The following is a 23,019-nucleotide window of genomic DNA, read 5'->3' as shown; positions in this document are numbered from 1 at the left end:
AGCATCGTCAGGCTATCCATGAGCCTCGGTAACCTAGCACTCGTGGTGGATCTTCCACAAACGAGGTCATCTGTCTCCAGGACGCAGAGCAGCCTGCGCAGATCCAGTTGAAGATTTCAGTACCATCTGTCCTATGTAATGAATGAGAGATGGTTCCAAACGTAAAGAATGGCTTCGTCTATTCGCTAGAATGCCGCAATGAATTGGTATTTTGACTACTACTGGGTACTGATACCGCTGGAGGGAAATATGAAAATTATTAATTTATCGAAAAATCTTCATAGACAGGAAGAAATCAAACATGGATTATCCTAGTCTTATAATACGGATATCTGGTGTCGTTGATGCTGGGTACTGCAACCCTCAACGTCATTGACTCGGCAGGATGGGATCCGCATGGAATGTCGAGGTATCATGACTCCGATTTCACGTTGAATCTATGCATCATGACATCGATTCAACATTGAATCTTAATTGATGGGATTCCCCCGAATTTCTGAGCAGAAGCGGATCAGATCAGACACATTCTGCTTCGAAACCAACCACCATGCCGCCTCACTATACTCTTGCTGAAGGTACACCACAACCATGTCGAGATCAAACAGGAAGATGCTAATTGTGGTTATTTAAGGATGTCCCTACCCCGACGCCTCCACGAGCGTCCAGCTTCGTGACGGACGTGGAGGGGGCCTCTCATTACTACAGGATACGCAGTTGATCGAGAATCTAGCTCACTTTTCCAGAGAGCGAATCCCAGAACGGTGAGTTCCCTGTGGCTACTGCATATACGATCACACAACTGATGGTTTCTCTTAGAGTTGTCCATGCAAAGGCTGCTGGTGCCCGTGGTGTCTTCAAAGTCACCAACGACAACAGCGACATTACATGTGCCGACTTCCTCAACGGAGTGGGCAAGAAGACGGAATGTCTTGTTCGTATCTCGACCGTAGGTGGTGAGAGTGGTTCGTCGGATACACTGCGCGATATACATGGCTTTTCAATCAAGTTTTTCACCGAGCAAGGGAACCAGGACTTTGTGTTCAACAATACCGTCAGTGTCTCCTTTCAATCTGGGTATGAGTAGGATAATAATATCGGAACAGCCTGTGTTCTTCATCCGCGACCCCCAAAAATTCCCTTCGTTGAACCGTTCCCATAAGAGACACCCGTCATCGCATCTGCCTGATGCCACTATGGTAAGCATCTCTGGACTTCGATTTCATGCGCACACTAACGATCGGTCAGTTTTGGGAGTAAGTGAGTATCGGACATAGTAGAGCAATGATATTGACAAAGTAGTTTCCATACTGGAAGTCCAGAAAGTATCCATCAGTTGATGGTTCTCTTCAGCGATCGAGGGACTCCCGCCTCCCTGCGTCAAATGCATGCATACAGTGGCCATACCTACAAGCTCACTAAAGAGGTAAGTTGCTTCTATATAGACGGGTTGCCTGCAACTGACAGCTTAGGACGGCTCCTTCAAATACGTCAAATTTCACTTCAGAAGCAAGCAAGGCGTGAAGTCCTTCAACCGGGAAGAATCCGAAAAGATCAATGGCAGCAACCCCGATTTCCTCATCCAGGACATGTATGAAGCCATTGAACGGGGCGAGTATCCCTCCTGGGACCTTTGCGTGCAAATCATGGACCCCAAGGATGCCGAGTCGTACAAGTGGAATATCTTCGACATGACCAAAGTGTGGCCACACTCGGATTATCCCATGCGAAAGCTCGGGCAGTTGACACTTAACCAGAATGTATGTTTCATCTCGGCGCTTTTTGTCTTGCGCAAAGACTGACAAGACAGCCACGCAACTACTTCGCCGACATTGAGCAGGCCGCATTCTCACCATCCACCATGGTGCCAGGCATCGCTCCCTCGGCCGATCCCAGTGAGTCACCTACTCTCCTCTAGGACACCAACATTAACAGAATCAGTGCTCCAAGCCCGTATGTTCGCCTACCCCGACGCCCAGCGCTACCGTCTCGGCGTCAACTACCAGCAACTCCCCACCAACCGCGCCCGCACAAATGTCTACTGTCCCTTTGAGCGCGACGGCGCCATGACCTTTTACAACTACGACGGTGACACAAACTACGTCGGCTCCAGTGTGAGTCCTGCTGTGTTTGCATCATCCAGCAGTGGCAGGGGCAAGGTGGCGAGCACCATCACCGAGCATGAGAAGTGGGTTGGGGAAGTTGTCAGCCATATCAGTCCTGTGGAAGAGCAGGACTATGAGCAGGCTCGAGCATTGTGGAACGTTCTGGGTCGCGAAGATGGCCACCAGGATCGTCTCATTGGAAATGTGGCGGACAAAGTGCGTCTGGTCAAGGAAGGGGTCTTACGAAAGAGGGTTTATGGTATGTTTGTCCTCCACGAGATGTTGAGCATGGCTGACTTGATAGAAATGTTTGGCCGCGTAGATGCCAAGCTTGGAAAACGCCTGGAGGAGGTAACGGAGAAGCAGGTGGTTTGATATGTACGACGGTATGGATATAGCTGTCGATTGATATAAAGATGCTATTAGAAGTAATACAGTACAGATTTTTAGAAGATTTTCAATGATATGGTTACCGCAGCTGTTTCCCTGCCCAGAAAGGAATATTCGTCTGGTACGACCCCTTGCCTTGTTCAGCACGAGTTTTGAGCCGTGGTGACGTGCTCAATCCCAGGGCCACATGTTTACCCCATTCAGTGTAGAGACGGAGTAGGTATATGATCAAGCTACAGAGAACCAAGGAAGATCATTCGGGTTTTGGTCTATATATTGATGTCTTCGGTTTCTGTTCTGTCTCGAGTACAAAGCACAGGCACGAAGCCCTGAGATGACCCATGTGATCGGAACAAAATACTGATATCAATCAGGACCAGGTTTATGAACAAAGAGACGCATCCTAAAACCACGAGATGACCACCAAAATAAAATGTGGCGTTGCGCTAATCATTTCCGTATTGTCTTTCTTTGTTGTCCTCGAGACAGAGGCCGTACGAGGCAGTGCGCGATGGCTTAAGCAACAGACTTTGGAACAGTTTATTTATCCTCTCTCCCCAGTAAATGTCATTCATCTGTGATCTGTTTTCGTCTTGATGCTACGATGCTGGAGTTATCGACCATCTCCCTGGCGGCGTTGCTATTCCAGTCCAGAACGACACTCGCAACAGCCACGCTTCAGACAGCGATGACGATAACCAACTCTACTCCATCCTCGACGGCTCCTCACTTGACACACACCGTCAAAGTAGGACCGAAAGAGAACCCGCATCAATATTCGCCACACAACATCACCGCCGCTGTTGGCGATGTCATCGTCTTCGAGTTCTACCCGCGCAACCATTCCGTCGTCAAGGCAGACTTTATGGCGCCTTGTGTGCCTGCTGCGGGGGAGATCTTCTACTCGGGAGAGTTCAATACCTTCAACGAGAATAGCGATGGGCAACTGGAAGGAGAGGTTAGTGTATTGTCCCATATCGATATCAAATACTAACTGTTTAGCCTCCTACCTGGTCACTAGTTGTGAATGACACCGAGGTATGTCTAGCTATCAGAGCCAGGAATTGTTAGCTGACTGAATTACCAGCCCACGTTCTTCTACTGCACAGCAGTCGACTCATGTCTCGTCAATGGAATGGTCGGAGTAATCAACCCAGTAAGTCTGTGCTCACGATGAAACACCTGTGCTAATCGCGGTAGAACGAAACGATGACCTGGGAAGCACAATACGCCCAGGCAAGACGATACCCGTACATGCTCGTGCCGGGACAATCACCACCCGCCGAAGGAACAGGCTACTCGTCCTCAGCTACCAACACTCACAAGAACTCTTTCAGCGGTGGCGCCATCGCCGGTATAGTGGTCGGCGGGGTTGCCTTTGTTGGCATCCTCCTCGTCGTCTTCTTCACGCTGGGTCGGAACAGAGTGTATAAACAGTGGATGTCCTCGCAGGACGGGCGGATGGAGCGGACGGCTCGCTGGGCTCTCTTTAGTAATCGAGGTGAGGTGAAGAGTGAGCAGGGACTTACTGCGTCGTCTTCGGTGGGAGGCCATGGTACACTCTCGTCGGGCTCCGGCGCTTCGCCGCCTGCTATCCCGCCTCCTGTGCAGATGGTGAGATATTGGAACTGGGAGACTGATACAAAGCAGCCGCCGCCGCAGGAAGGGATTCGTCAGCCGAGTGAGCTGGAGGCGAGGAGTGTTGTGGGTGCGAAGCCAGGAGGAATGTACTACGGATGGAGGTGATGTCTTCCCAGTTCTTCAGGTTGATTGTCCCTTTGTATTCTTCTTGTCCTCTTTCTGACATCCTTTCGCATTCTGCCATTGCGCGTTCTTAGGCGTGGGTGAAAGCAAAGTGGTTTTTGACTTTACTAGGTACAATAATACTTCTTCCTTATTGAATATATGTACTATACATAATTTCATGACCATTCGTGGTTCGAGAATGAAAGATCCCGTTCAGAGGCTCCTTTATGGAATCTCATCATAGATTGTATCACCGGGCCTTGGTGGCTGCAAGAAATCCTTTGGAATCTGAGCCGGCAGCTGATTCTTCTCGGCATACTGACGGATAGCTTCGAAGTTTTTGCACTGATGCTGTGTGTTGAAGTCCACATACGCCTCGGGATGATCAGGATGGATCCAGACTTGACCGAGGACTCCAGTATCAATCGTGCACATGAGCTGCTGTCGCAGGATGTCAAGACAGTGTGCTAATGATTATTGTCAGTCTTGAACAGGATCTGACGTTGTGGAATACATACAGACGTGTCGTCGGACGATAAAATCGTCGTTCTTGAACGCTCCTTGGCCGAGATTGTGGTAGTAATCGTAGTTATAGTAGAGTGTTTGGCGCAGTAGATTCTTCACAGGTGAGTACTGATCTTGATATGACGGATTAAAGACCTACCAGACAATGTAAATGATGGAAGCCTTCTACATTCGCTGGATAGCCACCTCCATACTTTTGGCTGATTTTGACCTGGTCTGATGCAAGTCCAGACTTTTCTGCTTCCTCGGCCGGAACTCGCAAACTTCTGTCTGCTCAAGTGTTAGTATTTCGTTCATCACAGCGTAATCCGACTTACAATTTACACCTAATGCTTCCCATGCTGCATCTACCTCCGGACTGGCATCTTGGCGGTAAATGTTCTCCTTGAGCAGCGAGCCATTAAACCGCTGAGGTTGGAATGTTATGTCGACATTCGAGATAACAGGTGCTGTTATTGTTAACAATCGCATTCTCCAACCCGATAGAAATGAAGGACGTACAATAATGGGAAACGTGACGAGTACAGATCCTATCGAGGTCTTGCACTTGATGTCCGATGAAGAGTCCAACCAGGCACGAAACGACTACTGTCGCGATGTAGAGCAAAGCCTTGAGCCAGTCTTTGTGTGATCTGGTTCGAGGCTTCTCATCATGACTCCAATCCTGAGCTTCCTCATTGTTGAGTAAGCCATAGTTGGCATCGATATCGTTGTCTGACTCGGAGCGCGCCATATTGTCCTTGGAATACATAGCAGTTGACCATCCCAGCACAAAGGCTCAGAAGAAAGAAGATATAATCAAAACAAGCAACACGACCGAGGGAACCTTGACCGCAACTACTGTTGGATGGGTGGCAGTGTGATTGCATCCAAGTTCACTGCATGTCTCACAACCCCGCCAATGGCGGATTGTGTAGTAACAGGCCAACAGGCGGATGCAACCTGGAATTTGATGAGTTGTAAGACACGGGAAACCCGGTTTGGCAGATCCCTATCGGCTCTGTGCGACCCGAGCAACGCTTGGCTGCATCTTTGTCTCACTGGATTGATATTAATAGTGATGTGATGATGCAATGGACTGATCGACGAGGGCTTGGCTTGCATACAAGAGTCACGAGTCTGGCGGACAACCCCAACAGCTGCAAGATTGAGACATGCAGAAGATAGGCAATTGCCTGTTCCGGCTGTTCGTATGGTTGAATTTCTATCTCCCAGGTGATGGGCCATGGGTCCCAATGAGAATCGGTGGAGGTGAATATAGATAGAAACTGGTCAGATTGACTTTGCGGTTCCACGACCGGATATACAATGGACTAACTGCGCGGGGAGGCCGTTATTTGCATTCTTGTGGCAACAAAGCGTTGTACAATGTAACACAGCAGTCTATGTAGCTTCTTGCATTGTCCCTCCCTATCCCTGATTGGAATACCATGACGAGCTTGTATCCAGGCCATTTCAGACCACTGCAGTCATCAGAGACTTGACCAATAACCACGACTCGGTTGCTGGTGGAGCAATTTGCTACTAGGTGGCCCAAGTGCAAGTCGCAGAAAGGGAATGGAAGCAGTGCACTGTCTATAAAGCCTGCTACCCTTGTCTGTCATGATGACTTCCTTCTTTTCCCTGCCACGGAGCAAACTCTTCCCTTATCAACCTCATCTTTTATCATCCAGCACCATGCACTTACTTAGCAAAAGCGCTGTCCTCCTCCTGGCTCTGAGCGTCAGCGCCAGACCCATCGAGGAGGCTCGCGCCGAGGCAACAACGGCGCCTGTTGGTTATGGAGACTATGGCTCCTACGGCAAGTACGGTGACTACGGCCACTACAAGCGCGAAGACAAGCCTACCAGCACAGCTTCTGCAACCGAGACTCCTGTTCCAGGATACAGCAACTATGGTGATTACGGAAACTATGGTAAATACGGTGACTATGGTCACTATAAGCGTGACGAAGAACACACCACCACCGCCTCTGAGACCCCGACTCCTACTCCTACTCCCACTCCTGGGGACTACGGAGACTACGGAGACTACGGCGATTACGGCAACTACGGCGAGTATGGGAGCTATGAAGAGTACAAGGTGAAGAGAGATGATGAGCCTTGCTCCACCACCACAGAGACCCCGACTCCCACTCCCACTCCCACTCCCACTCCCTCTCCTGCCGACTATGGAGACTATGGAGACTATGGAGACTACGGCAACTATGGTGACTATGGCACCTACGAGAACTATTAGAGGGTTCGTCCGAGACGGAAAGACGTAGGTTCTCTTCTCTTTGATTGGAAATCGCTCATGCTGATGCATCGTTTATAGGAAACAGCTCGGAGGAAACAGGCTATGTTGAATTTTCTTGATGCATATCGAGCACAAATCTAGGCAACTGTGTTGGATGATGATGTTTACGCACTCCTTAAATCTTAATGTCTTGTCTAGATGAATCATAACAGTTACAAAAGTCTCAAACGTTCATTATGATCTGCGCTTTCCATTATGTGCTGTGTGAGGGGGCAGGAAGACCCTTGCATAGCAATTTACATCGATGGCTGTTAGAGAAAGCCCAGCATGCTACCCTCCCTCCATAGAGCCTTACAAACATATTGATGCGATTGATTCGAAGCAGGAGAAGATGCTAGTGTCTAGGCATACGCAGATTGACCGATGAGCACCTTGAGCAGAGCATGGAGGGGCCTGGCTCGTGAGACTACTACAACAATATCCCTTGCATATATACACAAGTGACATCCTGATGTAACCTACTTGATTGCGCAAGTGAACTCAACTCTCGGATGCATTGGTCCTGCTTCCGGATCCAGGTCCAATCTTTGGGTCGGTTGCCCTGTGATAAGGGTGGCACAAGGCGAAGGTTGACAATTCAGCGTAGGAAGCAGTTAAGACCTTAGCATACTCGTTCCGCCTGGTATCGGGGACTAATAGGGGCAACAGGAACCAGTAACATTAGTTTAGGGATCAGCATTTATGTTAGTCCGCAATCCATGACTTTTTCATAGCTCTCGGAGAGACGAAGCAATTGGTTCTCCCTTAGGTTTAGTTGCCTTTCGAGCTTCGATGGGGAAAGCTTGAGCAAGTCTAAGTTATTGATCTACAGGAGTTTATTTGGATGGCGGTGTTTGACGAAAAGACTTGTAACTCAATAAGAATTCATGTGAGATATAGGCCTACTAAGAAAAATAGATCATGTCGATCGAGTTCTTAGACATGGACTGGAGTCATATCTCTTACCTCTTGATAGTTCTCTGCACGATTGAGAGATTAGTCTACTTTTGATACTACTTGCATCTAGATTGTCTCATACTTGATCTTTCAGTAATCTTAGAATTCATGTTCACTTCCAATCCAGCATCAGGACACCAAATGCCTGTATGCTTGAGTGGGCGTGGGGCAGAACTCCGCTTCTATTAGTCTATTAATTGTCTCCACAGACCTCAGCTCGATAGTTGATACATATCAAAAGTCATTAATTAGCCAATTAGAGACCAGCAGTCTATAAGCACAAGGCCGGTATCGGATGCTCGGTCATATCCCGCACTTTTCTCATAATTAGTGTCGTGGCCGTCATCATCAGTAAGCATAGCGATATGTCGGTGCCATATCCCCCATATACTCCAACTCCTCTTCCGGCAACGCCTGCAGGTCAATTGTTCCGCTGGCAATGGCCCGATCGCGCTTCTTGTTATCGTACAGAACCGCCAAGAAGTAGACGATGGCCATGGCGGCCGAGAAACAGAGGAAGGACAAACTGATGATGTACCCGTTACGGTAGACAGGGGCGTCTTTAGCGAGAAAGGAGTAGGTGGAGATGATTCCGCCGACTGCGAAGATTAGCAGGCGACTGTGCACTGTTGAGTGAAGAACATACTATTTCCGAACCCAATCTGCCACGCCGTCCCTACGCTTCGGCGACGATGACCACCCAGGTTCATCGAGAACCAGCAGACTAGCACCGGCATCGCACTGTAGCAGCCGCTCGTGACGAGGAACAAGGCGCCGTATTGTATGTGGTGATGGTCGTGGACGTTGAGAAGGATGCCATACCCGGCCATGGCGATGAGCATCGGGATGATGGCGAAGATAAACCGGTGGCGGAATTTGTCAGACAAAAAAGCGATGACCATGGAGAAGCCAAAGGCCGCAGCCCATGGTGGGATGGAGTAGAGCTGTGTTTTGATGGCTAAAAAGGTCAGTTGAATCCAATCGATAGGAGACATGTTCGTACCATCGTAGCCGTAGGTTTTGATGATCGTAGGAGCAAAATAGGCATATCCTTCTGTCGTCAGTATCCCGCTCAAGAGTAGAACATGTGCATCCGTACCATAAGCAGTGACGACTTGTCCAAAGTACATCCATCCACCGATAAAGACCTTGTCTGCTCTGTGTTAGCGGTTCATCCATCAAGGCGAAGAAGCATGCTTACAATCCTTGAAAACAGCCAGAACATCGCGCCATCCAATGCTCGCATGTCTGGCAGCTTTGCCCACATCATCCGCCAGTTTGGTACGGATGAACTCTCTCTCCTCCTCACTCAGCCACTTTGCATCCTCAGGAAAACCCGGGATGATGAAAAAGCAGATCATCGCGACCAGGCAGGTGATCACGCCCTCGATGATAAACACCCAGCGCCAGCCGCCGTAGCCACGCAGCCCATCCATTTTTCCGATGCCGCTTGCAAGCAAACCGCCGAACGCACCGGCGAGAGTTGTTGAGCTGAAGAAGAAGCTGAAGCGCTTTTGAGCTTCGCTGCGCTTGTACCACATGCCCATGAGATAGAAACCTGTCCGGATTAGTAGGTTCGAGCGCAGGAGGAGGTGCACTAACATCCAGGGAATAAACCTGTCTCGAACACGCCGAGGAACCAGCGAGTCGTCATTAATCCGCCCCAGTTTGACACGAGGCCTTGACAGACTGTGACCAGACCGAAGCCGAACATGCATAATGACACTGACTTTGCAGTCAGTATGTATTCCTATTTGCGGGCGCCAACAAGACATACACCACACATGAGGCTTCAGTTTCTTCAGCAGGATATTCGACGGAATTTCAAAGATGATATAAGGAATGAAGAAAATGGTCAATGCAGTGTTGTATTTTGTCCCTGTCTGGAGGTGCAAATCTTCCTTCAACCCCAGAATCGCGGCATTACTGATGTTAACACTGCAAAACTGGTGAGCGGCCATCAATTATCTGGACATGGAAAGTTGACCCTACCGATCCAAAAATGCCAGCAGGTACATGACACACAAACATGGAATGACATGCCAATCGATTTTGGCCATCAACTTCCGCTCATCGATGGTTTTTGGCGACGTATCGAGCGACCCCTCGTCGCCATTCGGGGCAGATTCTTTCTCTGCTGCAGAATGTTAGCCTGTCTGAAAGCCGGTGCCATGGGCCACGCAAGACTGACTGATTACTCCCATGGCTGACACGCAACGGCTGACGAATATCTTTGAGTTCTAAAATCACTCAGGGCGACTCAGGAAACCAACGCGTGTTTATTTCCCTGGCATCGCCGACGTCGGGGGTCTCCGATGATTCACCCGGGGATGATAAGGACCAGACCGAGCAGGTGGACTCATCCCCATGTAATAAATGGAGACCGATGCGATCAGATTTTAGAATTCAGGTGATGAGTGGAGATCGACAGGTGAGCCATCCACCTCAACAAATAAAAGCCCAGCGAGGGGGTTGTATCTCGTTGCACAAGCGAGCTGAACGCTGAAGTATGCAGATCGTTGGCTGGAATGGGCAAGTATCGGCCCGTCGCGATCAGCCACTCCAGTCTAGTTCGGCCTAGATATTCCAGACTAACAGAGATCGCTTTTTTAGACTCTCCTTGGCATGAGAAATTCCAGCAATCATGTTCAGTTTCTCATTGCCTCGGTTCGATTGGACATGAGTAGACCAAGCTTTTGAACCATGACTCAGTAGTGCATTCAGGGATCAGCATAATCAATCCAGAGGACAATGCATATCTAAATTGATCAAGCGCAAAACCACGTTTTCATATTCCTACGAGCCTGAATTCGTTGGCGAATGAAACAGTGCGAGTTCCATAGCCCATGTTGTGGCATGTCAAGTGTAGCAACATATTCCTCAGGAGTCGATGCACTATTACCTGGACGTTGATGCTACCCAGGATACAATTGATATTCAGTGACAGACAGCAGAGCCGCTTAAGTAGCACGTTGACATTCGAAGGGACTCATATTCCAGCCTTATATGCCGTAGAACTCGGCTCTAAGCCTACAAGACAAGCGACGTCTCGAAAACATACTCAATGCTGATGGAGGCTCGCGGCGTGCTCTCTATGCAGCACGGAATCCGCCAAGGCACTTTTCCTACATCTCAAAAGATGTCCCAGGTTGACAGACGGACGCTAAGCTCAGACGCAGCCGCTCGATTGATCTGCATTCAGGGACTGGGAACAGCAACAAGCAACTGCCATTCCCGAAGAGAGGCGCATTTTCCCGGTCTAGGCTTAGGGCAGGACTATCAGTTGAGCAGGAAGCATTTGGGTGTGATGAGCCCACTGCCAGTATGCATCAATATGTTCTGAAGAACAAACTTAAATAGTTCATGTAGCATAGGATTGGTATACTACCCAGTCTTTCCGTGTTGTTGTTGATTTATAACTGTGAAAAGATGATCTGCTGACATCTATGCTTAGGTCTTGTAATGGCTAGGTTGTTCAATTAATTATGAATGAGAGGAGATAATATTATGAATGACCGCACTATCATGTTAGATAAATACCAGATAGACAGCATGACCTCTGGAGCGGGCCGAAGAGGCAAATGCATCATTTTATATTTGTGTGTCCTCAGGCTAATAATAATACTGATTCTATCCACTCTCCTGTACCCTGTGATTTACTTAGTATGCTAAATTTATGACAGGAATGGATGATGCCAAGGAAGACATTCACAAGGCTCTCTTTCTGATATTTAAAGCTGCGAAGATGGGCTTGAAATTCATGTATACGATTCTAGAGTCATGGATTCGTATTAAACTGCGTTCATGATACATACCAGGAAGTAATCATATACTCTCAGCATCCAGCAGAGCATACTTGCAGACAAAGGATATCATTATTAGTTGGCATTAACAAATTTTGCTCCTAGGTCTTAAAACCCTCTGGACAGATCCACGCCTTTAATGTGATGTCAAGTAGTCTACCCAATTTGGGCAAGCGTGTGGAATTCATCATATATCTTGAATCGATCAAATCAAGTACTGTCAAAGAGTACATAGTCAGCTAATCATATGTCAGCATGGAGCGCCTCCAGCAGTTGACGCCCTCGAGCCCTTCACCCGGATCATGTATCTGCTAATGGTTATAAAGAAGAATTCCCAACGTCTCAGTCGGCATCTAGAATACGGATATCTCTATGAAAACTGAGACGTCAAGACCGACATGTTAAGCTTCTCTCTAATCGTAAGGGTATTTTTACCCCCGAGGCATTGGACATATCAACTGCACCAAAGTGGAGCCGAGGAACGCAAGTCACTAGGTGGCTGTCAGGAAGCTTCACGTTTAGGTACACAGACTTTGAAGTAGCTATCACCGGCGCCATGGCAAGGGATGTTAGACAGGCAAAGATCTCGAGACTGCAGAAAGTCCTTACCCTAGACATGATCTACTGGCATGCATCGGGGAAGCATTCTCTGCCACCAGCTGTTTACTTCATTCGTCTCTCAACGTCAACACAAACAACATGCTCACAGAGAGTTTTGTACGTTTGTATATTTAACTTTACGTCCTGTCTTGGCTCTACATCGGTTTGTGACAGCGGCAAAGAATCAAGCGCTAAAGGTGAGAGCCGCGGCCCATCAGTAGGGATTCCAGATATATGACGGTAGGCAAATGAGAAAAGCGATGACTCTCCGCAATCTGACCTCGCTTCTTGCCCCGCCCCCCGCATCTGCATCCGCGCGGATTACCGGTAAGACTCTTGGAAAAGCCGTTAACGATCGAGAAATTCTGAAAGTCGAAGCATCTCGCTCTCTTGATTCCATTAGGCTGATCTCTCGGTTGGGAATACATTGCCATTGGCGAATACTCCCTCGCTCCAGGGTGTCAGGAGGACTGCCAAGTCGACCGCGCAAAGTCAAGCGCCACTCAAGGACCACACCCCGTATAGATGGCTGTTTCGGTCAGCTGTGCTGCAAGCCTAGTCATCTCGCGTGTACTAGACCCCGGAATTACTCCGCGTGAGCTGAAAATCTGGAGCTGCCATGAACGGCCTTTTTCTTGGCCGTATTAGATATAAAAGGTGACGACTGACGACTCCTACGACTGTGATCTACCACCTTGTACCTGCGAGCACCAAGCAGTCGCCGAATGTCCACAATGATGGATCAAAAGTCATCTCTCGATTATGCTGAAGATCCTGAGGCCAAGAAGGAGGTCATCGAGGAGGAGGTTACATTGGACGAGGAAACATTGAAGCTCGACCGCCAGACTCTTCTTAGGCTGGACCTTTTGCTTATGCCTATGACCCTGATGTTGTATCTGCTGGCTTGGTTAGATCGTGCAAACGTGGGAAACGCACGAGTGGTAAGTTGATCAACCAGCTGACGCAGATCTGTTGCTAAAGACCATAGGCCGGTCTGGAAAAGGACCTCCATTTGACCGATCTGCAATACAAAACAGGTACGCTTCGTTGACCACCCGTAATGGCCTTGCACTGACTGCTCAGCCATTACCGTCACTTATGTCCCCTATGTCATGTCCGAACTTCCCTCCAATCTCCTGCTGAAGATCATCGGCCCCCGTATCCTCCTTCCTACTCTATGCACACTCTGGGGTCTCGTGACAACCCTCCAGTCCCAAGTGCACAACTACTCCGGCTTCCTCGCTTGCCGGTTCTTCCTGGGCTTGCTAGAAGGAGGTCTCTTTCCGGGCATTGTTCTCTTCTTGTCCAACTTCTACCGCCGCCACGAACTCCAGGTTCGCATCGCCCTCTTCTTCTCCGCCGCCTCCTTGAGTGGCGCCTTCTCAGGCCTTCTCGCTGCTGCCATCCAGCAGATGAGCGGTACCCGCGGTATGAAGGGTTGGCAGTGGATCTTCCTCCTTGAGGGGTTGTTCACCGTCTGCTTCGGTCTCTTCTCCTTCTTCATGCTTCCCAACGGCCCGGAGAAAGTCATCACCTTTCGCCCCGAGCACTCGCAGCGCTGCATCGCCCGTCTGCAGCAGGACAGCAACAACTTTGAAACTGAAGCAAAGGTCACATTTAAGGGTGTCGTCTCCGTCCTGAAGGACCTCCATGTCTGGATCGCATGCCTAATTCTATTCTGCAATGGGGCATGCCTCTTCGGACTCGCCTATTTCTCGCCATCCATCGTCCAGGCGCTTGGATACAGCTCTACCAAAACACAGCTGATGACTGTTCCCCCGTACGCGTGTGGGTTCGTCGTGACAATGCTGACAGCGTACCTTTCCGACCGCCGACAGCAGCGTGGCGTCGGGGCATTCGTCACGAGTGGCATTGCGCTTATTGGCGCCGCGCTGGCCGTCAATGGACGTAGCGTGGGTATCCGCTACGCTGCCCTCATGCTTCTCGTGACGGGAGTGTATGCCTGCGCACCTTGCCTGATTAGTTGGGTGCCGAACAACACGGCCGGACACCTGCGGCGCGCGACTGCCGTGGCCATGGCGTTCATCGCGACGAATATGGGCGGCATCATGAGTACATGGATCTACCCTAAGGAGTCGGCGCCGTACTTCCACCTGGGCATCCGCTTCAATCTGTCCTTGTTGGTGATCGCTATGGTGCTTGTTGTGGTGCAGGTGCTATTGTTGCGGTTTTTGAATCGTAGGAAGGAGAGGGATCCGGTGAGACTGCTGCAGGGGCTTGAGGATCTGCCGTATGAGGAGCAGTTTGCCAAGCTGGGGGATAGACACCCGAGGTATAAGTATACTTACTAGTTGCACTAGAAAGACTCCCGAAGACGTCGGATTACCAATGGATGAGTCTGGTGTCAAACCATCTCGTATAACTAGCTATTTCAGTGTACTGAACCTGTCTTATATTTTTTTCTGGCCTTACTTGTCTTGGATTATTTGGAGAGTTTCCAAACTGTAGTCTATAGCTTACTAGCAAACCGCTTCTTGAGCTCCCTTCTCAGGATCTTTCCCGACGGATTCCTCGGAATCTCATCGATGAAATGAACTCCCCCTCGCAACTGCTTGTAGTAGACTACATTCTTCTTCACAAACTCCACAATCTCCCGCGCCGTCCTTTCCGTCACCAGCTCTCTGGACTTGGTCCTCACATATGCCCGCGGCAGCTCCGACCCGGCCTGCCCACTCGGCACGCCAACAACAGCCACGTCCGCAATGGCCGGATGACCGAGCAAGATCCCCTCGAGTTCAGCTGGAGGGATCTGAAACCCGTTATACTTGATCAACTCCTTCACGCGATCCGTGATAATAAAGTGTCCGTGAGCATCTTCGTAGCCAACATCGCCCGTCTTGTACCACCCGTCGGAGAAGGACTCCTCCGTCGCCTTGGGGTTGTTCAGGTACCCCAGGAACACGTTTGGCCCTTTTACCCACAATTCGCCCTCCTTGTCGGAACGGACCGTCTCCCCGTCGATCGGTACGTACTTGGCCTGCATATTGGGGAGCAGTTTACCCACTGCACCGGGAAACTCGCGGCCCTCCTGCCATGTCTGCATGTGCGTGCAGGGCGAGCATTCGCTCATCCCGTATCCCTGACGAACATAGATGGAGAATTTTGTTCGTAGAGCGTTGATGAGCTCTAGCGGTAGAGGGGCAGCAGCTGACTTGAGCATGCGCATGGAACTGAGGTCGTATTTTGTGGCGATGGGGTTCTGCACAAGTTGAAGGATGACGGGTGGAACGACGTAGCCGTATGTCACTTTGTATTTCTGGATGGCGGCACAGACTTGTTCTAGATCGAAGCCCGACATGACTACGCTCGACATGCCGATATAGAAGCTATAGTTGATGAGGAAGCTGAGGCCTGTTCCTTGTGAGAAGAGTTCTGACTGTGCCAGGTCCTCGACTTACCCATGATGTGGAAGAATGGGAGAAAGGCAAGCGCGGTGTCGCGGTGACCGAGAACGCCATCATCCACTGCTTCTGCCTGGAGAATATTGGCCACAATGTTGTAATGCGACAGCATCACTCCCTTGGGGAGTCCCGTGGTACCGGACGAGTAGACCAGAAAAGCTACCTCTTTCTCCGGGTTGACGATTAGCGGTATATGTGGACGTCTGAATTCATCATCCGAAACGAGGGATGGATCTGACTGCCACATATCTTGTTTGGTGTCATCGATCACGATGATCCTGTCGGCATTGAGACCAGCCTTCTGCGCCGCCTCTAGGACAACCGCATACTGTGCCTTTTGAGTCACAACTGCCTTGGACCCGGAGTCCTTCAGGTAATGCACCAGATCTTTTGCCGGAAAATTAGGATTGAGAGGACTAACGGTCGCTCCGATGGAGAGCGCACCCCATATGATCGGGGGAAGGTTGACCGCGTTAGGTGATATGACGGTCAGGACTTCTCCCTTCTTCCAGTTCCATTTTCTCTGGAGAGACTGTCCAAATTTGAGACTTAATTTGCGAACGTCTGCAAAGGTGTATGACCGTCCTGTGGCAGCGTCGATCAGGACAACATGGGAATCTGGGATGGACTGGGTTTCCCGCTGGAAGAGGAAGCTCCATAGGTCGGTCTTGGGAATGACCACGTCGGGATATGGGGAGTAGGTGACCATGTTGATTGTGTATAGTTTGGAACTTCAATGTCTTACCAGATCTACTACAATTCTCTCGCTATATAACTGCTATGCTTCTTGCTCAGTACATGGACCTTGACGAGTCGATCCAAACTGTAATAATTTAGTCTCAAAGAGGATCTCTCATATTTCCCCATAATTCCCCAGCCGATAGCACATCGGAGAACAATTCTCCTAATTCAACTGGCCTCGGTCTTTCAATAGAGTTTCCCGAGGCTGAGTCCGTTCGGATCAGAGAGACGGCAAAGGGATCAAGCCCAGGAAAAGTGTTAAAAGTAGTCATCTACCAGGTATCTCCTTTGTCATTCAGGCGCCGTTCCAACCATGGCTTTGATTCATCCTTGAGAGAATATACCAGGAACGACCGTGGATCATAGATGCCCAATTGATCAAGTCAATTGATTCCATATCTGGGGAGTACTTCCGCGCACTTTACCAGCGCTCTCCAAAGCCTACGACTGTGTGCAACAAGGATCCTCCATCAGTAGCTCTGACATGACCTTTCAATACAGGACAAGAAAAGCATATATAACATGAATTACTATCTGCTGATTCGCAATGCAACATAGAAGGGATTCTGGAACTTATATTTGCGGGTGCTTGGAGATGCCCATCTCCCCCTGGTCTAGTAATATCTGCAGTGTGCGTGTCCACTCAATACAAAATACCTTGAGATCTGGATTCACAGGCTGCCTATATGGCTCCGGCCATGCAATCTCCTCTCCCAGCATCTCTAGTCCCAGTACCCAGTCAGCACGCACAACCTTGCGCGTCCCAGTGACTGCCTCACTGAAGGCGTCTAGCACTATGTAGCACCCGCCTGCATGCCCCAGCACCACATAACACAGCTGCATGCTCTCAGTTATTATAATGTAGTTAAGCACATACTGCAGCAAGTTATATATTAGGGCTAGGATCCTGTCCGCGCAGCTAGCTAAGGTGTAGTTAAAGATGTGGTTAGTGCTGAATGAGTAGACCAGCTTGAAGTTGCACAGTAAGCAGGTTGTGATTATTGTATAGCTAGCTAGTTTGAGGAGCTGCAGCGCGGCGGTGCCTATTATGCTAGACCCACTATTAACTAGGACTGTTGTCGCTGTGTTGCCCTTTGCGCTGGGATCGGTGGCGATGGGCTCGAGGGGGCTGCCGGGGAGAGCGAGGCTATTGAACAATGCCGTGCCGACGGTCATCTAGGGGGTACCGAGACTAGCGCCTTCGGGGAAGCGCCAGGTGGTCGGTAGCTTGAGCGAGGCCCAGTACGGCGTTGTGGTGTGCGTGGCAAAGGCCCCAATGTCCGGACGCAGCGGGTTCGGGCCTGAGACGGCAGCGCAGATGCGGTCGCCACCTTTGATGCTGCCGTCCCTTGCGGCTGCAGTACCTACGGCTGTGACGACGCCGGCAAAGTCGCAGCCCGAGAGGGCACTGGGGGTGTGCTAGTCGCCAACCATCTTGGTGTCGACGGGATTGAGGGAGACTGCCTTGACCTCAACGGCAACACGGTCATCCTCGAGCGCAGGCACTGGGGCCGAGTGGGAGAGGACGATGTTGCCTTGAGAGTCGCCGACGAGTGCGGTTTGGGTTATGGTGACGGCGACCATCTTGAAGTTTGGATATTGAGGTTATACGGAGAGCGCTGGTTGGTATAGAGTGGAGGGAAACAGACCAAGGGTCCAAATCAGCGAGTGGTTTCTCCGGAGTGAGTCCATCCTAGTATATTAGGGAACTCGTGGAAAGACCTTATGTAACCCTCGTTTCGGTCATTCCAGAATATCTCTGCCAGACGCTGGAGATGTCCATCGGAGTACTTCGGGCAGGTCCCAAGCTGCTGCAAAGGCCGATGATCGGAGTCAAGCTACTGCAGTAATAGCCTAAAAGTGAGATATACTCATAGAAACACCCTCTCGTCCTTAGTACTCGGTCCACTTCTACATCAATTTATCAAACTGACCAACAACACTCCATGTAGATTACATAGAACTTATATAGGACAATCCCTCTCCGTAAGCACTCTTCTACTACTCTTTCAGGTGTAACTTTCAGGTTGTAGCAACAATTGAGATAATGAATATCATATAAGGTCATGTGACACCGCCTGCATTCCCAATTGGGGCCGTTGACTCATATGCCATCAGGGGATTCTTTCTTTTCTTCTCTCTGTCTTGCTTATTCTCTCCTTCAACCTCGTGTCGCTTGTCGGTCCCTCTTTCTACTCCCACTGATCCTCACCGTCTTCGCAGTGTCATCTCCAGTCTCTTCCCTTTGGTTTGACCACAATGCTCCGTTCCCGCCTAGCGGCGCGAGCCCTGAACAAGGCCATCATCCAGCCGCTGTCAGGTATCCCGCGCCCATTGATCTTCCGTCCTACTCTTCCTGCCCTCTCCTGTGGACAGAAAGCGCCCTCAAATGTTAGACAACAGGCTACCGCTGCGACAGTTTCAACAAAGTCAGTCCTTCCCTCATCAGGTAATCCCCCTCATAGCAAAACCGACGTGACTCGACTAACTGTCGAGAGTGTGCATGCTGACAACTTTACAGCGAGGCCGAGAAACACAACCTATCCTTCAATGAAAAGACCGAGAAAGAATGGAGCCATGTTCAGCTCCTCGTCGACCCTCGCCATAGCAAAATGGACGAATCGTACGTTTATCCTCGCCTGACCTGCGGATTTGGTATACAGCTGACAGATGACCAATTAGATTCATTGGTATGACAGGAGGAGAGATTTTCCATCAAATGATGATCAGACACAATGTGAAACACATTTGTATGTAGCAGCTCCTCCTTAACTGTGCGCGTGACTGCCAATACTCACTTACCACGGCCAGTCGGCTATCCGGGCGGTGCGATTCTCCCCGTATTCGACGCCATCTATAACTCCAAACATTTCGATTTCGTCCTGTCGAAACACGAGCAAGGAGCGGGCCACATGGCCGAGGGCTATGCCCGTGCGTCTGGGAAACCCGGTGTTGTTCTGGTGACAAGCGGTCCTGGTGCTACCAATGTGGTCACGCCGATGGCCGATGCGTTGGCTGACGGAACGCCGATGGTGGTCTTCACGGGACAGGTCTCAACTACTGCCATTGGAAGCGACGCTTTCCAGGAGGCTGATGTGGTTGGGATATCGCGAGCCTGCACCAAGTGGAATGTCATGGTCAAGAGCGTGGCGGAGTTGCCGAAGCGAATCAACGAGGCCTTTGAGATCGCCACAAGTGGACGACCGGGCCCTGTGCTGGTCGATCTCCCCAGAGACATCACGGGTGGTTGCCTTCGGAACGCCATCCCCACGGAGTCGACCCTTCCTCCCCTGACAAGTGCCGCTGCTCGCCAGGCGGTGGAGTTACATAAGAAGCAGCTGGATGAATCTCTTCGGAGCGCGGCCGAGATCATCAACAAGGCTGAATCTCCCGTGATTTTTGCCGGCCATGGCATTATCTGGTCTGAAGATGGTCCGAAGTTGTTGAAGGCTCTGGCTGACAAAGCATCTATCCCTGTCACCACTTCACTTCACGGCCTCGGGGCCTTCGATGAGCTTGACAAAAAGTCCCTCCATATGCTGGGAATGCATGGGTCTGCCTATGCTAATATGGCCATGCAGAATGCAGATGTCATTATTGCCCTCGGTGGCCGCTTCGACGAGCGTGTCACCTGCAACGTGGCCAAATTTGCCCCCAAGGCTCATGCTGCCAGTAAGGCGGGACGCGGCGGCATTGTCCACTTTGAAATCATGCCCAAAAATATCAATAAAGTCGTCCAGGCGACCGAGGCCGTCGAGGGTGATGTGGGTGCCAATCTAGGACTTTTGATCCCTCAGATTAAGGAAAAGTCCATGTCGGACCGCAAGGCCTGGTTTGACCAGATCAACGAGTGGAAGAAAAAGTGGCCACTTTCCGCGTATGAGAAGGCTGAGCGCTCCGAGTTCATTAAGCCGCAAACCCTCATCGAGCAGTTGAGCAGCCTCACCGCCGACCGCAAAGACAGTACTTATATCTCGACGGGCGTCGGGCAGCATCAGATGTGGGTTGCTCAGCATTTCCGTTGGCGTCACCCCCGCACCATGATCACATCTGGTGGCCTTGGGACGATGGGTTATGGCTTGCCTGCAGCAATTGGGGCCAAGGTTGCCAAACCTGATGCCCTTGTCATTGACATTGATGGTGATGCGTCTTTTTCAATGACTCTAAATGAGCTATCAACTGCCTCGCAGTTTGATATTGGGGTGAAGGTCATTGTCCTGAATAATGAAGAGCAGGGCATGATTACGCAATGGCAGAATCTCTTCTATGAAGACCGTTACGCTCACTGCCACCAGATGAACCCCGACTTCGTTGAGCTTGCGGTGTCCATGGGCCTCCAGGCCCGCCGGGTGGTAAAGCCTGACGATGTTGTTGACAGTCTGAAGTGGCTGATCGACACGGACGGACCAGCGCTGCTCGAGGTCGTGACTGATAAGAAGGTGCCGGTGTTGCCAATGGTCCCTGGAGGGTCAGGTCTGCACGAATTCATTACGTGGGACAGTGGTACGTCATGAAATTATATCTCACTATGTCGACAGATTTCTTCTAACTATTGTGGATGAACAGCGAAAGATACAGCACGTCGGGAGTTGATGCGGCAACGGACACTCGGACTGCACGGCTAGATCATGCCAATCGAGCAAGGCTGACTCGTGCGAGGAATTGCATAATGGCCATCTCGGTTTTCTTGTGCAACGACTACCACAAAATTTCTGGACCATGAGGGGGAAAAGTCTCCGTATTCAGTCTTATGTGGTCTGGAGACAATAGTCTCTCTTGAGCCAGTCAAACAGTTAGCATTGCATTTCCTGAAGGTTGCAAAAGTTGATATTGATATTAGTGTTGTAGGTACTCAAAGGAATGGCTCTCACAATTCTGTTTATCATTGTCTGCATTACATGGCTTTTCCTGTCTATCTATAATCCCTGTGATGTGAGATCTGTAATACAAGATCTATGATGCACCATGGAGCAACCTCAGTGGATTGATTGGTTCATTTATCATCATGACTGCGCTGATGGAGTATATCATTGTGTGCATTTACATTGGGACTGGGTTTATGATTCCTGCTACAAAAGGAATTATAGGGAATGCAGGAGCATGGGATCAGGAGGTTGGCGTGGAGGGAACCATTCAAGGGCGCAGTGAGTATAGGAGGCTTCTCTCCAGAGGGTGAGGGTAGAACTACAACCAGAGTATCAGTATGTCCTTAGGAGGCGTTGAACTAATAGAAGGGTATTCACAACGGAAATCCATGTACATTCTTTACTCGGAGTCAAGCAACTTGCCCTAAAAATGTGGTGTATTCAAAACCATCAGACACAATAATCCCCTAATCAAGCCAGCAGAAGGGCAGCATCAATACCCATCCACTAAAGAGAAAGCCCAGCTATCTCTAATTCAGAGCCCCCAGATCCGTGGAAAACACAAAGTTTGTTCCAGACCGGCGGAAAACTTTATACAAAGTCACACGAGCGGCAGTTCGATGGGAATTCGGGATGCCTCAACTTCAACATTCACAACAATTCAACAGACCAGAATCGCATTGTCCAAGGAAAGCTGACCCCAAAGGTGAGCTACCTATGGGGATGTCCCATCATGGCCATCACCTCCTCTCCAGTAGAGGGTATCGTAGGTGGCTACAAGGGCAACAGCTTTGCCATTCAAGGCACCTTGATCGCGTTTCTAAGCTGTGCCATGTTCAGCGCCCTTGAAGTTCTCGTCATCGCCCTGACCACTTTCAAAGTCTACGGCGGCCTCTATTTCTGGAGCATCATTGTCACATCGAGCTTAGGCATCGTTCCGGATGCGATCGGCCTCCTCCTCAAGTATTTCGAATTGGCGCCGATTGGCGTCTCTGCAACTCTCTCGACATTCGGATGGTTCGTCATGGTCACCGGGCAGTCTCTGGTCTTATATTCCCGGCTGAATCTGGTTGTCGGAAGCGAAAGGGTCGTCCGCTTCGTGCTCTACATGATTATCATCGATGCGGTCATCTTGGCGACTCCGCAGATTGTCGTCACGTACGGCGCGATTTACTCGGACAACCCGCGGTTTGTTCAGGTGTTCAAAATCTGGGAAAACCTGCAGTTGACGGCGTTCTTTGTCCAGGAGGTGATCATCTCCAGCATATTCATCGTCGAGACGGTGAGGATACTCCGGCTGTATCCGACGCGCAGTAAGCGGAGGACGAATATTATGTACCAGCTCCTGTGTATCAATGTGATCATCATCATGATGGATGTTTCTTTGCTGGTGCTGGAGTACCAGAATCTGTTCATTCTTCAGACTGCTCTCAAGACGTTCTTCTATTCGGTCAAGCTGAAGTTGGAGATTGCTGTTCTCTCGAAATTGGTGTCTTTGGTGGATTTTCACGCCAGTGATGCTCTGACCAGTGAGATAAATCCTTGATTCACCCAGTGCATATATAGGGCGAATGATATAATCGAGATTGAA

General features: G+C 50.0%; 9 protein-coding genes across 9 annotated transcripts; 5 read left to right on the top strand and 4 right to left on the bottom strand.

Annotated features, from left to right (window-relative positions):
* Positions 1 to 547: 547 nt before the first annotated feature.
* Positions 548 to 2,477, top strand: fgaCat (catalase easC; the record flags this gene model as incomplete). The annotated part of the gene is made up of 9 exons (XM_026761345.1): positions 548 to 575; positions 632 to 761; positions 817 to 1,051; positions 1,104 to 1,196; positions 1,246 to 1,253; positions 1,300 to 1,423; positions 1,470 to 1,757; positions 1,808 to 1,892; positions 1,939 to 2,477. 9 exons carry the CDS (start codon positions 548 to 550, stop codon positions 2,475 to 2,477), a joined length of 1,530 nt encoding a protein of 509 aa, XP_026614671.1.
* A 619-nt stretch (positions 2,478 to 3,096) lies between these two features.
* Positions 3,097 to 4,238, top strand: CDV56_107651 (uncharacterized protein; the record flags this gene model as incomplete). The annotated part of the gene is made up of 4 exons (XM_026761270.1): positions 3,097 to 3,450; positions 3,495 to 3,530; positions 3,580 to 3,648; positions 3,693 to 4,238. 4 exons carry the CDS (start codon positions 3,097 to 3,099, stop codon positions 4,236 to 4,238), a joined length of 1,005 nt encoding a protein of 334 aa, XP_026614670.1.
* Positions 4,239 to 4,463: 225 nt separating this feature from the next.
* On the bottom strand, positions 4,464 to 5,496 carry CDV56_107598 (oxidase ustYa family protein; the record flags this gene model as incomplete). The annotated part of the gene is made up of 5 exons (XM_026761217.1): positions 4,464 to 4,705; positions 4,757 to 4,871; positions 4,933 to 5,033; positions 5,081 to 5,212; positions 5,265 to 5,496. 5 exons carry the CDS (start codon positions 5,494 to 5,496, stop codon positions 4,464 to 4,466), a joined length of 822 nt encoding a protein of 273 aa, XP_026614669.1.
* Positions 5,497 to 6,440: 944 nt separating this feature from the next.
* On the top strand, positions 6,441 to 7,001 carry CDV56_107538 (uncharacterized protein; the record flags this gene model as incomplete). The annotated part of the gene is made up of 1 exon (XM_026761157.1): positions 6,441 to 7,001. One exon carries the CDS (start codon positions 6,441 to 6,443, stop codon positions 6,999 to 7,001), a length of 561 nt encoding a protein of 186 aa, XP_026614668.1.
* A 1,344-nt stretch (positions 7,002 to 8,345) lies between these two features.
* On the bottom strand, positions 8,346 to 10,201 carry CDV56_107402 (uncharacterized protein; the record flags this gene model as incomplete). Its single annotated transcript, XM_026761021.1, has 8 exons — positions 8,346 to 8,596; positions 8,644 to 8,955; positions 9,001 to 9,150; positions 9,199 to 9,555; positions 9,615 to 9,722; positions 9,775 to 9,935; positions 9,990 to 10,134; positions 10,189 to 10,201. 8 exons carry the CDS (start codon positions 10,199 to 10,201, stop codon positions 8,346 to 8,348), a joined length of 1,497 nt encoding a protein of 498 aa, XP_026614667.1.
* A 2,933-nt stretch (positions 10,202 to 13,134) lies between these two features.
* On the top strand, positions 13,135 to 14,712 carry CDV56_107181 (putative MFS transporter; the record flags this gene model as incomplete). The annotated part of the gene is made up of 3 exons (XM_026760800.1): positions 13,135 to 13,341; positions 13,389 to 13,437; positions 13,484 to 14,712. 3 exons carry the CDS (start codon positions 13,135 to 13,137, stop codon positions 14,710 to 14,712), a joined length of 1,485 nt encoding a protein of 494 aa, XP_026614666.1.
* Positions 14,713 to 14,870: 158 nt separating this feature from the next.
* CDV56_107100 (acyl--CoA ligase) lies at positions 14,871 to 16,531 on the bottom strand (the record flags this gene model as incomplete). Its single annotated transcript, XM_026760719.1, has 2 exons — positions 14,871 to 15,772; positions 15,820 to 16,531. 2 exons carry the CDS (start codon positions 16,529 to 16,531, stop codon positions 14,871 to 14,873), a joined length of 1,614 nt encoding a protein of 537 aa, XP_026614665.1.
* A 1,208-nt stretch (positions 16,532 to 17,739) lies between these two features.
* On the bottom strand, positions 17,740 to 18,147 carry CDV56_107023 (uncharacterized protein; the record flags this gene model as incomplete). Its single annotated transcript, XM_026760642.1, has 2 exons — positions 17,740 to 17,982; positions 18,034 to 18,147. The coding sequence occupies 2 exons, from the start codon at positions 18,145 to 18,147 to the stop codon at positions 17,740 to 17,742; spliced, it is 357 nt and encodes a 118-aa protein (XP_026614664.1).
* Positions 18,148 to 18,822: 675 nt separating this feature from the next.
* Positions 18,823 to 22,974, top strand: ILV2_2 (Acetolactate synthase, mitochondrial; the record flags this gene model as incomplete). The annotated part of the gene is made up of 5 exons (XM_026760382.1): positions 18,823 to 18,992; positions 19,085 to 19,186; positions 19,246 to 19,313; positions 19,375 to 21,066; positions 21,977 to 22,974. 5 exons carry the CDS (start codon positions 18,823 to 18,825, stop codon positions 22,972 to 22,974), a joined length of 3,030 nt encoding a protein of 1,009 aa, XP_026614663.1.
* Between the last annotated feature and the right edge of the window lie 45 nt (positions 22,975 to 23,019).

The sequence above is a fragment of the Aspergillus thermomutatus genome (assembly GCF_002237265.1).
Source record: "Aspergillus thermomutatus strain HMR AF 39 chromosome Unknown NODE_88, whole genome shotgun sequence".
Taxonomy (NCBI): Eukaryota; Fungi; Ascomycota; class Eurotiomycetes; order Eurotiales; family Aspergillaceae; genus Aspergillus; species Aspergillus thermomutatus.
The sequence above is the reverse complement of the archived record's forward strand: the minus strand, read 5'-3'. Positions and strand labels throughout refer to the sequence as shown.